The 17,272-nt window shown below is 50.0% G+C and overlaps 1 protein-coding gene across 1 annotated transcript; it reads right to left on the reverse strand.

The window, feature by feature from the left end:
- Positions 1 to 1,949: 1,949 nt before the first annotated feature.
- On the reverse strand, positions 1,950 to 13,522 carry SRSF4 (serine and arginine rich splicing factor 4). The gene is made up of 6 exons (XM_069875254.1): positions 13,404 to 13,522; positions 7,261 to 7,403; positions 6,296 to 6,408; positions 4,401 to 4,615; positions 3,453 to 3,530; positions 1,950 to 3,284 (listed from the first exon to the last, which is right to left on the reverse strand). The coding sequence occupies exons 1-6, from the start codon at positions 13,508 to 13,510 to the stop codon at positions 2,507 to 2,509; spliced, it is 1,434 nt and encodes a 477-aa protein (XP_069731355.1). The 5' UTR covers positions 13,511 to 13,522; the 3' UTR covers positions 1,950 to 2,506.
- Positions 13,523 to 17,272: the final 3,750 nt, after the last annotated feature.

The following is a 17,272-nucleotide window of genomic DNA, read 5'->3' on the forward strand; positions in this document are numbered from 1 at the left end:
GTTCTTCATTCAGAGCCACCCATAAACATAAGAGCTTGGGGAATGTTCACTTTGAGCAATTTCCAAGGAAATCATTGACAAAACTCCTGCTGGAAGCTGCCTGCCTCCCTCCCCGCACCCATGGGGATGCTGGGGACACACAGCAGAGCTGCCCGCACCACACTGTGCTCCCAAAGCCCCGAGGTGTTTTATTAGAAGGAAAAACTCCCAAAAAATACACTGAGAAGACACAAGCTGGGGCTCCAGCCTCACCTCACAATTGTTCTGGGTGTAACTGGAGAAGCTGCACTGGGAGAGCCAGTGCTGGAGAATTCCAGTCGGAAGACAGAGCCCTCCTGGATGCTGTGAACTCAGAGCAGATGGGCTTTCTGTCCATCAGCTCCCTTCCGTGAAAGGGAACTGAACCTTCAGCCATGACTGGGCATCCCCAGCATCCCCAAACTACGATTACCCCTGCAGTGTGCCCAGGGGGCCAAGAAGGCCAGTGGCATCTTGGCTTGGATCAGAAACGGCGTGGCCAGCAGGTCCAGGGGGGTTATTCTCCCTCTGTACTTGGCACTGGTGAGACCGCTCCTCGAATCCTGGGGTCAGTTCTGGGCCCCTCACCACAAGAAGGATGTTGAGGCTCTGGAGCGAGTCCAGAGAAGAGCAACAAAGCTGGTGAAGGGGCTGGAGAACAGGAGGAGCATCTGAGAGAGCTGGGGGTGTTTAGCCTGGAGAAGAGGAGGCTGAGGGGAGACCTCATTGCTCTCTCCAACTCCCCGAAAGGAGGTTGTGGAGAGGAGGGAGCTGGGCTCTTCTCCCAAGGGACAGGGGACAGGACGAGAGGGAATGGCCTCAAGCTCCACCAGGGGAGGGTCAGGCTGGACATTAGGAAAAAATTTTTCACGGAAAGGGTCATTGGGCACTGGAACAGGCTACCCAGGGAGGTGGTTGAGTCACCTTCCCTGGAGGGGTTTAAGGGACAGGTGGACGAGGTGCTGAGGGACATGGGTTAGTGATTGATGGGAATGGTTGGACTCGATGATCCAGTGGGTCTCTTCCAACCTGGTGATTCTATGATTTTGCAGGGACATTAAGACAAACACTGGCTGCTGCAATGCCTAGAGCAAAGGCTGGCTCTTCCTATCAGTCTGTAATGTCCTTGTCCCATTAGGGTCGTCTGATATAGGAAGTCATGGTTTATGACTGAGACCCTAAACTCACAGTCAAGGATCATGAAATCAAAGAACCACCCGAAATAAACATGTGTGCTGGACACGGCTTTGTGCTCTCCTGACGAGTGTGCTGGACTAGAAAACCACCTGCAAAAGTATCATGTCCCTTTCTCCTTCATTTCCCAGAAGCACCATAAGAAAGGCCAGCAGGGTGTGAGAGGAAACAACTGAGCTGACGATCTCTGGACTCCGTGCCAGCCACGCTCACCTCCGGCATCAGCTGTGCAACACCTAAAATGTTGTGGGACAAACGATGATTTGAGTTGACTCAAGTCGAGCAAGTTAAAAGAGTAAGGAATTTTCTTCCCTGCATTATGGAAGCTGAAGCTCATTACACTTCATTTATAAGACAGTGAAAACAAGCTGTCACCTCCATCATTGCTTTGAGCTCATTTTCCTCTATTCTTCTCCTTATTACAATGTTAAAGCTCCAAACAACAAAACACTAAGTGTTTCTAGAGAAATGAGTTATTCTAACTGGATTGTATTTGAGTGTTGTGACTACATTTAACGTAAAGTGGCTTTCTAGACCAAGAACTCATTTGTTGTGATTAACTCTTCTGCAAATTCCAGCTTATGCCAATCGATCTAAACCAGCGACAATCACAACACAGCTTCATGGAGCCACCACCAAATGTCATCAAGCAAAAATAGTCTTTATTCCAATTTCATGGAAACAGGAATCACTGTACTTTGCAAGACAAGGAAAAATAAAATAAAAAAATTTAATATAAAACAAGTATTTTGTCACAATACCAGAATATGGAACTGCATTTCTTTTCCCTATGGATTGCTGCAAGTACCTTTTTTTTCCCTTGCCTTTTGACTGTGCCATTTCACGCTTTCAAGTCCAAAAAATATGAAAGAAAAATAGTATGGAACTTAAGACTTAGCATTTCCACTAAATGGCATACATCGAAGGGCATCGATTCACGGGCAAAGACTGCTGAGGCTGTCAGACCTACCTACCAGTCACTGCGATCTCACAGACCCACCGAGGGGCAGTGCTCCTTCTCTGCGAGGCAATTCCTGAAAACAGGGAAATTTTGGAGCTCTAGGAGGAGTTATATTTAAAGAGAACCTTGCTATTGGAGAGAAAATGAGCACAACAGCCTTGCAACGGAAAGCACTGCAGGGAGGGAGCACTGCAGTGGACAACGACAGACGTACCACCAGGGTTGTTAAAAATACACAGCACAGACATGTTTTCCACTGCAATCACTTGTTCTACAACTACTAAACAAGTACCAAAGACTTTTCCATCCATTCCAAGAGTGGTTGCAGCAAGTTTAGGATCTGGAGCGAGACCTCGACTGTGATCGAGAGTGTGACCTAGATGCAGACCTAGATCTAGACTTGGACCTAGGCTTTGAAATGGATTTAGACCTGGAACGAGAATGTGATTTGATATTTGGTTTTGATTTGGAAATCGACCTAGACCTGGAGCGAGACACCTGGCATGCAGCTGCATCCTCACCCTCACCTTTTGCCTCCTTTTTCTCAGACTCCGATTGCAGGTGCTCCTTTTCTTTGGAGGCTGACCTGGACTGCTCATGGCTGTCCTTCCTTTTCTTCTTGCTACTTGGTTTGCTGTCTCGCTTGCTGCGCCTCTTGCTTTTCTCGCTCTTGCTGCGGCTCCTGCTTCTACTTCTGCTGTCATCCCTGCTTCTCTTCCTACCTTTCCTTTTATCCTTACTGTGGCTCCTGCTCCTGCTCTCATTCCTGCTCTTGCTCCTGCTTCTAGCCTTGCTAATGCTCTTCTCCCTGTCTTTGCTTCTGCTCTTCTCCTTGCTCCTACTCCTCATGCCCTCCCTCGTCTCTCCCCCATCCTTACTCCCACTCCTGCTCCTACTCTTTTCCTTGCTGCGGCTCCTGCTCTTTGTTTTCTTATCACTGTTATGGAGGCTGCCCTCAGATTTATCTTTACTTTTGTTTCGGGATTTCTCTGCACTCCTGCTGTGGCTCCTACTTTTACCCTCTTTACTTGGAGTCCTGCTTTTCTCTTTTTGGCCTCTGCTACGGCTCTTGCTTCGACTACGGCTCTTGCTTCTGGAACGGGACACAGACCTGGAAGCACAAGGGCAACAGACAGCTCCACTTTAGTGCTGCTTGGATTTGAAATACTGTGCATCATATTGTAGGGAAAAGAAAAGCAAACAGCATTCCTACTGCACATTTAGGATGATGCTTCTCATTTAAGCGGGCAGCCCTATTTCTTCCCTCCCAAGGACATACCTGGATCTTGATCTACTCTTGGAGCGACTGCTACTGGCACTGCGGCTCCTGCTCTTATGTCTGCTTCGAGAGTGAGACCTGGAACAAAACCAAACAGCTTAAAGTTAGCACATGCCAACAGGGAGCTTGTGGTCTCCTCTCCCCGGGGTGTAAAATCCCACACCTTTCAAGCAGTCAAATAGTGAAAGAGTTACACAGAAAAATTAAACACAGAGTACCCTTCTCCCTACTGCCCATCCCCTGCTGCTGTGTCTGGATGTGAGGAGGGTTCCTAATCTGGAAGAAAACATGCAGCCTTATTTAAGACAAGGAAAGGAGAATCACTTTCCCAGTCATGTCAGAGTCTGAATACAGTGAGACTCCCAAAATAAAGCTTTGGTTTCAGGCTTTGATTTAATAAGCAAGCTGTTCTATGAGCAGTAGAAGCTTGTATGAACTCCTTGCAACAAGCCCTGCCCCAGAAAGGAAAGGGCAGAATACTTGTGTTACGTGCTGATAGCCATTCTCTCAGTCATACAACAAAACCAGCAAATCTCTAAGAAACGGGGATCAGCTGGGGGCTTCTAAGCTGAGAAAGAACTGCCAGTCCTGGTGCTTGCAGCAGAACACAATGTTCAGAGCCAAAGCATTAAAAGCACCTTCTGTTTCACACTCTCTGCCCAGGTCCACCTGCCCAGCAGCACTTTCCTGCCAGACAGAAGGGACTGTGGGCCTGATGCAGCAGGGAAGAACCACAGCACGCTGCTGGGTGCTCAGCTAGCAGATGTCCCATCAAGGGACACATCTCTGAACAGAGCCCCCTTTCTCTTGGTTACTGCCAGGTAACCAATAAATTCTCCAAAACTAGACTTATTGAGAACTCTGAACACTTCCAAGGAGTTTGGAAACCTGCTGTATATTTGTGATTCAAGGCAGATTCAGCCTGAGCAACATTTTAAAGACACATACCTCGAATGGCTTCGGCTTCTGGAATAAGAGTGGCGCCGTCTTGATCCAGGTCTGTCTTCCACTAATCTAATCTTTCTGCCATTTACTTCTGTCCCGTCCAGCTTCTCAAGGGCTCTTTTCATGTCAGAATAGGATTTGAACTCAATCACACCTTCATTTTTCCTTCCTTTGTGTGCATCTGCATATGTCACCTCCCCTGCCTGACGCATATAATCCTAGAGGAAGAGGACAGAATAACCATTGCCTCAAATCCAGAGCCAGGATTCCAGGCTGACCCCGTGCATCGCTGCAATGATGCTCACATCCTCTTCTACTCACAGGGACGTCAGCGTGGGTTTTAACCAAACACCATTCGTAGTGCTAAGGTTTCTGAGCAAGCAAATAACACACTATGATTTCAGTTTGTGTCATCAGAACCAAGGGTGGGTTGAGAGTTTTGAGCCTAGTGATAGCTTAAGGTCCCCCACCGAGCTTCATATAAGTACACTCTGGAGTACGACAAGTTTCAAATTACAAAAGTTATTAAAGAAATTAAATGCTTCCTCTCCATATTGCGTTTTCAAAGCTAATTGGGAGAGGCAATAAACTTAAAGGTTGAATATGAAGAGGCAAGAAGACCACAGGCAAGCAGACTTTCCTTCATTCTCCGCCTCAGCAGCGCATCTCATTCGGCTGGAAGAAACCCCCCACAAGGAAAAACTCAACTTATTTCCCCACTTCATGCTTCCTGGCTTCCCTGTTTCAATTAAAGACCTCTGTGTACCAGGGAGGGCCAAGCTGCCCCACTCCAAGTTGGACAGGAACAGCGTTCAGCTGCTGCAGACTCTGGCTGCAAGGGAAACGGGGCACACAACTCTGGTTCAGTCTGTTTTACTGCCACCTTAAATACACTGCAATGAAAGCTGTTCAGAAAGAGCAACGCATCCAGTAGAGGATTAATCATGCCATGCGCTACTTACAATTTGTAATACCAGCAGCAAAGACAAGCTATTGATGGAGCGAAGCATTAACAACAGAAGACATCGGAAAAATCTCAGTACATACCTGAACTACTGTTACATATTCAATTACAGACCAGTTGCTACTACGGCAAAGTTTGATTAGAACAAATTTTACACATCCTTAAAAAGAGAACCATAAAAGAAAGCGTTCCTGTAAGAACAAGAATTTTTAACCATTGCTGCTAAGTTTGATAAGGAAATACTGTCTTTTTGCACCTCCTATTGCAATCCTGCTCCCTGTCCTGCCCCCATGTATATAATCACGAGTCAACACGTCACCTCCAGCATACGCGGAGGCACTGTGGGCTACACAGGGTTACCAAGTGCCAAGAATCATTCCCCACACCTCTGGACTTTGAGAAAATATTAGCTTTTGGCAGGGGTTTTGCACAATTGCTCACTCTGGAAGCATCTTTTCCCTGAAACTCTCTTTATAACAGCTTTACTTGATGTGGAAATTCTTAACAGAGACTGTGCAAGAACAATGCTATCGTTTCCAAACACATCTAGCACATTATGTGTGGATGAGTAAAACCCAAAGTGCCAAGGGTGCACTCCTCCACCTCCAGTGAATCCTGCCACTGGCACAAGTCTCTCTTGACAGTGCTTAAAGATACAATAAAACACATCTGTACGTGATGGTTCGTGTCAAAGAAGGAAGTTCTTCTCTCAGTGTCAACTCCCAGCACTGCAGTAATGATTTCATATATGCAAATACAGCTCCCTATTGACTCAATGTGTGTATTGCTTCCAAAATCTACCTGTATGCATACGTGCACACAGACATATTAACAAGCTGGAGTCAAGAACACAACTGCCTTGTTGAAATGGCAGCTAACTTTTTTACCCTTCGTGCTCTTTAAGGGAGAGAGCGTAAGGAAAGGGGCCCCATACCTTCAGATCCTGCCAACTGCAGCGGCTTGACAAATTTTCCACAATCAATCTGTATTCTGTACGGGTGGGAGGACCGTACTTATCTCTTCCGCTTCTTCTATAACCATATCCACCTTTAGGAGGTGACAAGCAGACAGCAGTACTTCAACTAGGGAAATGGAGCGCTCGCTCTACATCCCGGACGAGAACTGTTCTGCCCCGTACGATTGCAAATGCATTAAAAACTCACCCACCCACTAGTCTAAAACTCAATCCCCCTCATATAAAGTGTTACAATGATCCAAAGCATTAAAAAAGAATTTACTACGAGCCCATGATTATCATTACGCTACAGTTAATGTGCAATTAAACTTAAGTTACTTTTTAAACAGTTTGAAAGAAGAAACAGGATTAAACCAGTTTTCTAATGTTACTTACTTAAAGGTTTTCTGAATATCTGATAGGAATAAAGCTTTTCAGGCACCTAGTTCAGATTAATCTCATCTGTCTCTAACCCCTGGGATCCTCACCACCCAAGTCTAATGGGAAAAGGTTGCGGTCGTCACATGGCTTCCTTTTTTTGGTCAGCCAAGGGCCACAAAGGTCAAAGAGCCGCTCGTGGAAAGGTAACCAAGGGTGAGCAAATGGGACTGGCAGTCATCTTAGCCTCAAAGGACTCTTTTAATTAAAACATTGAGGTCTTTGTTAAGTCTATGTTAGACATCATGTTGCAAATAAACCATTCAAATAGTTAAAAGAAATGATAATAATAAAAATGGTACAAGAAACTGTGTTTATTAATTTATCAATTAAAATAGTTTAATACAGCAAGTCAATAAATATTCAGATCGATGGTTACATTTACAATTACAGAGCACTATTGACAACTTCATATCATTTTCATTTAAAGTTACTTTTTAAAAAGAATGAGCAAAAGATGTTTTATTTAAAATAAGCCACGGACACAAATGCATGGTAGTGCTTACTGCGTCCAGAACTGTAACTGCTGTCACGCCGCGGGCCTCTGGCATGCTCCACGATCACTCTCTCCCCACAAAGATCTTTACCATTCAGCTCATAAACAGCATCGTCTGCATCTCGTAGATCATCGAATTCAACAAAGCCATACCTGGAGAGAGGGAGAGAGAGAATCACTTGGGAAGAACTGAAGTTGAGGTGTCCGTGCTCAAACCTGCTTGTATCTCCCAGAAGGTCTCTGCAGAGCCTCTCCGTGCTGTCCCTCAGAGGAACATCCATGCTGTCTCCTGAAGGGCTGAAGGTCATGAGCACTACTCCACAAACACACTGAATACAGTGCTACGCCGCTTTATTAAACACATAGTGTTCCTTGCCAAGACACAGACACAGGCTAGAGACCCCAGGCAAGAGCAATTTACCCCTCTGACTGCTGCAGGCAAACATATAAACCCGAACTCTGGTCTGAGCAAGCCATGGTGGGCGATTTTTGTGTGTGCTAGTGTTTTAAACGATCCAGGAGAACAAATTCCCGATACAAAAATGCCATCAGGTCACTTCATTGCTAAGCTTTCTCACCATCTACCACCCCAAGGCTACATCTTTGCTGTGTGCAGCACCTAGATTAAGGAATCGCTTCAGAACGGCTCCAAACACCACAAATAAATTGGCTGCTTTCTCATGCAAGGGCTGTAGCTTCATGGAAGAAACAAGCATGATTGATTTGTAACAACTGAAACAATCACAGTCATTATAAAACCATTCAAATTGGAACTTTCTTCCCTTCAATTCCAAAAATAGAGCAAGCAAGCTCAAACCTTTTAGCGAGATCTCACCTTAGAAGCAATTATTTACAGGGTGAAGTGCCTGGTACCACCAACACTTTCAAGGCAATAAATGCACAGGCATTTGAAGCTAAAATAACAGAGGAACACGTGAATTCGATCAGAGCACAGCACTGAACAATACTGCAGAAGCATTTGGCCGACACCCTCAGCTCCACGGTGTGAACGCTGGGGTCGTCCTGTGCAGGGACAGGAGTTGGACCCGATGGTCCTTGTGGGTCCCTTCCAACTCAGGTCGTTCTACGATTCAAAGAATTGCACCCTGAAGTAGCTCGGGGGGCACTCAGTCACCTGGATTGCACACTGGACAGAACACAGCTGCTCCTTCTTTGAGATGAACAAGCAAGCTGACACAAACAATGTGCACTTGCAGCCCAGAAGGCCACTGGATCACGGGCTGCACCAAAAAGTGTTGCCACCAGGGAGAGGGAGCGGATTCTGCCCCTTTACTCTGGTGAGACCTCACCTGGAGCCCTGTGTGCAGTCCAGCTCTGGAGTCCTCAGCACAGGGAGGACATGGAGCTGTTGGAGTGAGTCCAGAGGAGGCCACAGAGATGATTCCAGGGCTGGAGCACCTCCCGTACGAGGACAGGCTGGGAGAGTTGGGATTGTTCAGCCTGGAGAAGACTCTAAGGAGACCTTATTGTGGCCTTTCAATACTTGAAGAGGGCTTATAAGAAAGATGAGGGAAAAACTTTTTAGCAGAGCCTGTAGTGATAGGATGAGGGATGATACTTTTAAACTAAAAGAGGAGAAATTTACACTAAATATTAAGAAACAAATTTTTTCACTGAGGGTGGGAAGGCCCTGGCCCAGGTTGCCCAGAGCAGTGGTGGCTGCCCCATCCCTGGAGGGGTTCAAGGCCAGGTTGGATGAGGCTTTGAACGACCTGGTCCAGTGGGAGATATCCCTGCCAATGGTTTGGATTGGAACTGGATGACCTTCATGGTCCCTTCCAATCCAAACCATTCTACGATTCTATGAAACCTTTAGACCACTTGCTTTTAAAGAATTCTAGAAAACATACCCCGCATGGCTCAGAAATGAAAGCAATACTGATCCACCTGTTGAATATAGATAATATTGCACCATATGAGCTAAAACATGAATCAAACCCCTTCAGAGAAGAGAGAAGCAGAGAAGCTGAGTTGTACACCACAGAAAGCCACAACTGTTGACAGCCTTAACTACAGCATCTGAACCTGCTGTTATGTGACAGCAGGACAAGTAAATCTTTTAAGTGTTTACCATTACCACTTCGTATGTGGCATAAAAGTACTTACCAAAAATGTCAATGCAATTTACTTCAGCTAATGGGAAGCTACACTATTTCTGGTCCTGTATCAAAAAAGGGAGAAGCTACCGGAGCACATCCTTATCCCAAGTAATTGCAACAGACCAAACCTCCTGAAAGGCGTTGGGTTCTTTTTTAAATCCTACATGAAAGGAAAAATATGATTTTCTACAATTGTTCAATACCTGAAATAAAAGGCAGAGCCTCATCCTTCTCCTCCTTCCAGCTGCTCCCCCACCTCAAAGCCCACTGGATCCTCCCAGCTCCCGCCTTCCTTGCCAGCTCACCAGGACCAGCGCTGAACCCATCCCCAGGTGCCAATTTTCCCCAACTACTCTTCACCAGCCGACGCTGAAGATGCCCAGAAGCACATGTCTCCTATGCCAGAGTCCCTCAACTCTGCTGTCCCCACACAGCTAAAAATCCATGAAGTTTAGATGGGTGGCAAATCCATCTGAGCTGGATCTGCGCCTGCAGGGTTGATTCAGCAGCTGCTTTGCAAGTTCCCAACGAAAAGGGAGCTGCTCAACTCGCACCCCACTCTCCTCCCAACAAATCAAGTCGATGGTTTGGCAGTTTTCTGGATTTCGGATCAAACAATCACTTCATGTGGACAGAGGTGCTCAAAATGAGCTCACTGCACCTCATCGCTCCTCCAGACTATCCAGATGGGCAAGGCTGGGCCACGCAGGCATCGACAACGGTGGCCACGCAGGAAGAAACAAATAAAAATCTATTCCTGGCTTCAGCTTTGTTTGGAATGAAGAATGCAATACGTCCAGCCCTAAAAAATATTCCTGGAAGTTATCCTGTAGATGTCTCATGGTCCACTCAGGCTGTCTTCTCGAGCTGTAAGCTCACCCACACTGTAGGCAGGAGGTTCTGGGACTTGCAGAGATGCAGGAACACGGCGCCGGCCAGTCCTCCCGCTCCAAGCAGGCCACAGCCAGTACTGGGGCGACAGCAAGGAAAAGCATTTTCAGGCTGCTTGAAACAAAACACTCATTCAAATGAGCCACTGAAGTTAAAACCTCAAAAAGCATTTGAGTTTCAATACTTAACCACTTAAATGTGAGACTTGGTAGGGATTCTTCTAAGTTTCTGCACTGATGACAAACATCACTGAGAATCTCTAGTCTCTTGAACATCTTACAGCAAAAACATTAAAATCTCACCTTATTTACCCTAATATTGCCAAAAGAGGAAAAAAAGAAACCAAAAAACCACTGGTCTCAAACCCCAGTTCATTCACAGTCACGTTTCACCTTATTGCCATCCAGGTGGACTGGGCACCGTTATGTTGTGACATTGATTTAATTTTAATTATAGTTGCTCTAATTGAAGTTAATGGGCATTAAGTACTTTGATATTTAATTATATTAAATACTTTCCCTCTACAGGGAAATCAAATCACTTCTCTTTGAGCAACAAATACAGAATTTGAACCTCAGTGGAGGAAAGAATTGAAGGTCAAAGCTCTGAGCTCTGATCCATGCTCCTCAGTCCATTGGGGAAGTTCCATCCCTCTGTCTTGCAGGTATTTAGTGAGGACGAAGCTGTGGATTCTGGAAGCTGGTCAGGGTGAGGCAGGGTGGACAGGCACACAGGCAGAACAGTTTTTTTAACCTAGCAGTTCTGCAGACTGGTTTTCCCATCACTGACAGCTCTCAGAGTTATAACAGCTGGTATAGAAGACAAAAAACAGGCTGAAAAGTCCCATTTTCTGGTCACTTAGTACAAACATGACTGCCATGCACAGCTCCAGCTGCCAACACAATTCCAAGTAGGAGAGAAGAACCCGAAAACTAGGAGTGTACAATTAGAATTGCAAGTTGGAATGGAGAATCCTACAGAAACTGGCCTTTTCTTTTTCCATCCCCCCCCCAGTAAAAACTGCATTTGAATTGCAAGCTTAAATTACACTTAGCAGCAAGTGAGACCCGCTAAGCTTTTCGAACTGTGCTATATCACATTGCAGTCTCGTCCTCCTGCTGAACAGCGTTTCGGCTTCACCGATATGGAAGAGCTAATCTGCTGGCAGCTGAGCCCTGAAGATAGCCCGCAGCTTCCCACAAGAAACGGGAAGGATCGCTCAAGCCCAACACCCTGCGATAATTTTTAATCATTTGCTAAGCGCTGCTAAAATTAACTCCCAGTGAAAGGATGAGAGGATGAGCAAAGCCAACAGCAAAGATCCTCTGCAAAAGCGCAGTGTGAGGCTGGCCCAAGCAGAGGCACACAAAATCAGACAGCTTCAGTTATACCTGTTGTCAAACTGGAATTTGACTCCAAACCTACAGCAGTCTGGTAAAAGAACTTCAGAATGTACAGCCAGAAAAGGAATGAAAGCGTTGAGTTAATCCCAGAGATACAGACTGAGCTCTACCCACCCTGCAGCTGAAGTAACAGCACCGAAGAGGCAAACAGCATGGTGAACAGCAACTTGATTACGTTGACCCCTCCAAAGCCCCTTAAAGGACACACAATGGGGCCGGAACAGGGAGCACTCGGATATTTCAGTGCTGGGCAACTTTCAGTAAAGCCGTATTTGTTAAAACACAGACACGTGCACACTCGCTTGTTTTAATAATGGACTTTATTCATCTTACAAACCTGTCCCAGGTTCACCTTCCAGCACAGCCATTGTGAAAACTTAATAAGGGTTTTTTTCTTATGCCCAAGGACTGACTTTTAAAAGAGATTCTGCTTTTCTGCTTCTAAAGTGAAATTAAGAACTGGTTTTCTTGGCTAACAACCATAAATCCATGTTCTGCACAGTCTCCCTAAGCCAGGCTTCGAGCTGGGTTTCAGTCAAAAATAACACCACCAGCACTCATGGAGCTTTAAGTGGTGGGGAAAAATCCACCAAAACCATCCAAATGTTTTCTCTTGGAAAACCCACACTTGTCTTGACAGAAAAGAGGGAATGGCCTCAAGCTCCACCCGGGGAGGTTCAGGCTGCACATCAGGAAAAAATTTTTCATGGAAAGGGGCACTGGGCACTGGCAGAGGCTGCCCAGGGAGGGGGTCGAGTCACCTTCCCTGGAGGGGTTTAAAGATGGGTGGACAAGGTGCTAAGGAACATGTTTAGTGATTGATGGGAATGGTTGGACTCGATGATCCAGTGGGTCTTTTCCAACCTAGTGATTCTGTGATTCTACGAGTGCCTTGGGCAAGTCCTGGTGCAGCGGGATCCAACCCCTCTGGATACAGGAAGGGGCCAGTTGCTGGAACAGCACCGGGGGGAGCACACAAGAGGTATGGTGGGATTTGGGGGGCCAGGATCCCCTGCCAGCTGGTGGGACCATCCTGTCTTGTGGCTGCAAGAAGACACATCTACTGCTGTGATACCTCCAGTAAAGGGGGGGGGGGGGGTTGACCCCCTTTTTGGGAGGTGTCTGTGAGCGTTGCCCCTGGGTGCTCACCCTGGAGCACGGAGGAACAGCCCTCGGGGATATCCCCACCACACAGCGGGGAATGAGAGCCCAGTGGCCTCCCCTCTTCACCCTCAGCACCCCAACGACCAAAGCAGGGCCCCAGCCACGGCAACTCAGGCATCCTGCCCAACATCCCTTTTGCCATAGACACCGGCTGGGCCCCCGCCTCTTTACCTTGGAAAACCAGGTGTTCTACCCCCCCCCCTTTCCCCTCTATTCCCCATAGAGGGGAATCCTGTACCCCCCCCCCCATTATCATGGGAATCAAGGTGTCCTGCTCCTCTCCTTTTATCATAGGGACCCAGCATCCTGCCCCCCACCCCCCTGCTGCCATAACAACGCAGGTGTCCCCCACTCTTAACCCTACAGACTCAGCATCCCAGAAATTAGGGGGAGGCCGGGGCTGTTACCATGGCAACCAGACATCCCAGAAGGGGGACCTGGGGGGCTGTTACCATGGTGACAAGCGTCCCGGAAGGGAAGGGGGGGGGGAGTCGGGGGCAGTTACCATAGCGACCAGACGTCCCGCAGCCTCCCCAACCCCTCCCGCCACGAGGCCCCGGGCCCGGCAGCCTCACCCGTTCTTGAGGTCGACCTCGAGGATCTTGCCGTAGCCGCGGAAGAAGCGCTCCACGTCCCGCTCCCGCGCCTGGTAGCTGAGCCGCCCGATGTAAACGCGCGGCATGGCGGCGGCGGCCCCCGCGCCACTGACGTCACCGCGCGCGCCGCCCCGCCCGCCACCGCGCCTTAAAGCGGCAATACCGCCGAGGCACCCACCCGCCGCGGTGGGGCCCGCCCGCCCCATCCGACACGGCTTCGAACACCTGAGGGATGGGGCAGTCACCGCTTCCCGGGCAGCCTGGGCCAGGGCCTCCCCACCCTCACAGCAAAATGGTTATTGCTGATAATTCATGTCAGTCGAAGAGTCACAGAATGGGTTGGGTTGGAAGGGACCTCAAAGCCCATCCAGTCCCACCCCTGCCATGGGCAGGGACACCTCCCACTGGATCAGGGGCTCCAAGCCCCATCCAACCTGGCCTTGAACCCCTCCAGGGATGGACCCACCGGATCATGAAGTCCAACCATTCCCATCAATCACTAACCCATGTCCCTCAGCACCTCATCCACCCGTCCCTTAAACCCCTCCAGGGAAGGGGACTCAACCCCCTCCCTGGGCAGCCTCTGACAGTGCCCAATGACACTTTCAGTGACAAATTTTTTCCTGATGTCCAGCCTGAAACTCCCCTGGTGGAGTTTGAGGCCATTCCCTCTTGTCCTGTCCCCTGTCACTTGGGAGAAGAGCCCAGCTCCCTCCTCTCCACAACCTCCTTTCAGGGAGTTGGAGAGAGCAATGAGGTCTCCCCTCAGCCTCCTCTTCTCCAGGATAAACACCCCCAGCTCTCTCAGCTGCTCCTCTTGTTCTCCAGCCCCCTCACCAGCTTCGTTGCTCTTCTCTGGACTCGCTCCAGAGCCTCAACATCCTTCTTGTGGTGAGGGGCCCAGAACTGAACACAGGATTCGAGGAGCGGTCTCACCAGTGCCGAGTCCAGAGGGAGAAGAACCTCCCTGGCCCTGCTGGCCACGCCATTTCTGACACAAGCCAAGATGCCACCTGGGCCCCTGCTGGCCCCTCTCCAGCCACTCCTCTCCCACTTTATCCTTGGTCCCGGCACGACCCCTCCCAGGTGCAGAATCCAGCATTTGCTCCTCTCTCCTTTCCTGCCAGTCATGGGTGCGATCCCAGAGCGGGGGTTGTTCCACAGCAGAGGGCACGGGCGTTTCTGCACGGGGGGAAGGTGCCCACGGGAAGAACTGCAGCTCTGGGCTCTTTGATGTCCAGCACTGCAGCCTTGGCACCCCTCCCCGGGGACAGCCCCATCCTGGAGACACCCCCAGTCCTTTGGGACTGCCCCCAGCCCTGGATGCATCCACCGTTCCTCATTCCCACTGATGACTAACAGGGTCCCTCTTGCACATCCCTAAAGAGCACTTTTCTCCAGAGCCTGGAGAAGAGGAGGCTGAGGGGACACCCCATCACTCTCTGCAGCTCCCCTAAAGGAGGTTCTGGGGAGGTGGGTGCTGGGCTCTTCTCCCAAGGAACAAGCCATGGGATGGTAAGAGGGAACGGGCTCTTCCCGCAGCGGGGGACGTTTAGATTGGGTATGGGGAGAGATTCCTTCCCGGCAAGGGCTGTCCTGCTCTGGGAGAGGCTGCCCAGGGCAGTGGGGGATTTACTAAGGGAGGGACTGAAAAGCCATGCGGATGTCGTGCTTGCTCCATGGTTTAGTGGTTGGCTTGCCAGTGTTCGGGATGCGACTGGACTTGATCTGAATGGTCTTTTCACATTTAAATGACTGTGTGATTCGAGGATTCCCTGAGGAACGGGCTGGAGCTGCAGCACGGCCGTGCAAGAGAACCCAAAATCCGTATTCTGAGTTGGGGCCCCAGTTTATTTCAGTCACAAGCTGCATTTACAGAAGACAACAGGACTTTTTAGAAGTTGCGCTGCCTCCCAGCTCCTGTCGCCAGGAGACACGTGCCACATGGTGAGGTCAAAGTGATGGGACGCAGGCATCAGACGCCACAGCCCTTCAGCCGCTGACAGGCAGGACTCCGTCTCGCTGCTCAGCCAAAGGGACGAGGCTCCAAGCTGCAACCCAGCTCAGCCATGAGGCACGACATGGAGTCACCTTCCGAAGACTCATCCTCCGACACGGAGGAGCCTGGTTTGGTGCCTCCATCTTCTCCCAACCACGCAGTTGGTGATATGGCAGCACACAGGGACGCTGCCAGCGCACTTCTCGCAGGAGAGAACTTCCAAGGTAAGCCTGAGGAGTGCGGGGTGCCCAGCCTCCGGTATCATTGGTGGGAGGACAGCTGTGCCAAACCCAGCCCCTCTTCAGCCCGCAGGTTCCTCAAGAACCTCTGGAAAATTGTCGGCAGCCGTCGCTTCCAGTCAATCTGGTGGGCCAATGATGGACACTGCATCGTCATCGCAGAAAATCTCTTTGTCAAGGAAGTCCTGGGGAGGAAGATCTTTGACACCAAGACCATGGGAGGCTTCATCCTCCAACTGAGCCTCCACGGATTCCAGCCAGTTGAAGGAGATTCTCGAATCTCTATCTCCATCGAGAAGCTGCAAGAACTAGCAGCAGCAGGACCTTCTCTGGGCAAGGTACGGGAGTTCCTCCCCCTTGAGAGAACCCTCCAGACATTTGGTGGGGAGAGGGTCACATTCAGCTAGAAGAAACCTTTCCCAGGCAGGGAGCCAGGATGGGGGTGGGAGCACGTGGCCTGAGTTTGTCTTGGGGTGGTTGTCAGGAATTCTAAGGGCAGGATTTTGGAGGAGCAGAAGTGCTGACCAGAGAGATTTGGTTGCAGCTGTGAAAAGCAAGCACAGTCCCATCACTTGGGGCTCTTTCTGTGCTCGCTCTCTATGCGGCTGCACCAAAAGTTCCAGTCTTCTTGTGGCATCTACTGAACATTGACCAATCCACGCTGAGTGATTTGGGGTTCTCCATAATTCCCCCATTTTTCATGCTTGGAAAACTCTATGCTTCTCTCCTCCCAAATACTGAGAACCCCAGCATGGTCACCACTTACAAAAGCTCCATCCCAACATTTCATTCAGCCTAAGCTGGAGGGTTCACAGGCCACCCAGAGCCCTTTGTCCCAGCCAAACGCTTGCCTAGAGAATCTCTCTCTTCCTCCTTGTGGCACTGCTGGCCCTGACTCCTGTCCTCTGCGATCCGCAGCTGCACTTCTTCCACAGCCCCTGCTTCCAGAGAGCTCAGCCCGAGCTCCTCCGGAGGGGACACCCCAGCCCTGGGGAAGGAGAGCGAGCCCCGGCTGCAGCCCCACGCGGCCCCGGGCAGGAGGCCGAGCGGCCCAAGAAGAGACGAGCGGATGCTCCGGCGGCGACAGGAGCCACGGAGGAGAAGGACGCCCAGAGCCGCGCAGCCCCCAGCCCCACAGCGACCGAGCCGTGGGCCGACCCCGACGCCCCGAGCACCAGTGCCGGGCCAGCCCCGGGCAGACGGCCCGCACAGACAGCCCTGAGCACGTCCCAGAGGCGGCTCCGGCTCCAGCCGCCTTCACCCCAGCGCCGCTCACCTCCTGCCCCGCTGTTCATTGGGCCCCCTCCACGCCCAGACTGGTGGCCAGGTCCGGATCCCGGGCAGCTCCCCGGGGCTGCCGGCCTTCCATTCCGCCCTCCAGCACCTCCTGCCGCTCCCGCGCCACGGCCACCACCCTGCCAAGGCCGCATCTTCCGACACTGCCGGACCTGCTCCTGCCCACCCCACGACCCGGCTGCCCGACACGGCGATGGGCTTTGAAACGGGCCGGGGGGAAACAGCAGCGACCTTGGGCTGCCAGTCGTGTTGCAGATGGACAAACGTCTTAGTCTATTAATAAGCAATTTAGTGGTGTTTGTTGTTGGCAATAA

The sequence above is a fragment of the Phaenicophaeus curvirostris genome, chromosome 23 (genome assembly GCF_032191515.1).
Source record: "Phaenicophaeus curvirostris isolate KB17595 chromosome 23, BPBGC_Pcur_1.0, whole genome shotgun sequence".
Lineage (NCBI taxonomy): Eukaryota > Metazoa > Chordata > Aves > Cuculiformes > Cuculidae > Phaenicophaeus > Phaenicophaeus curvirostris.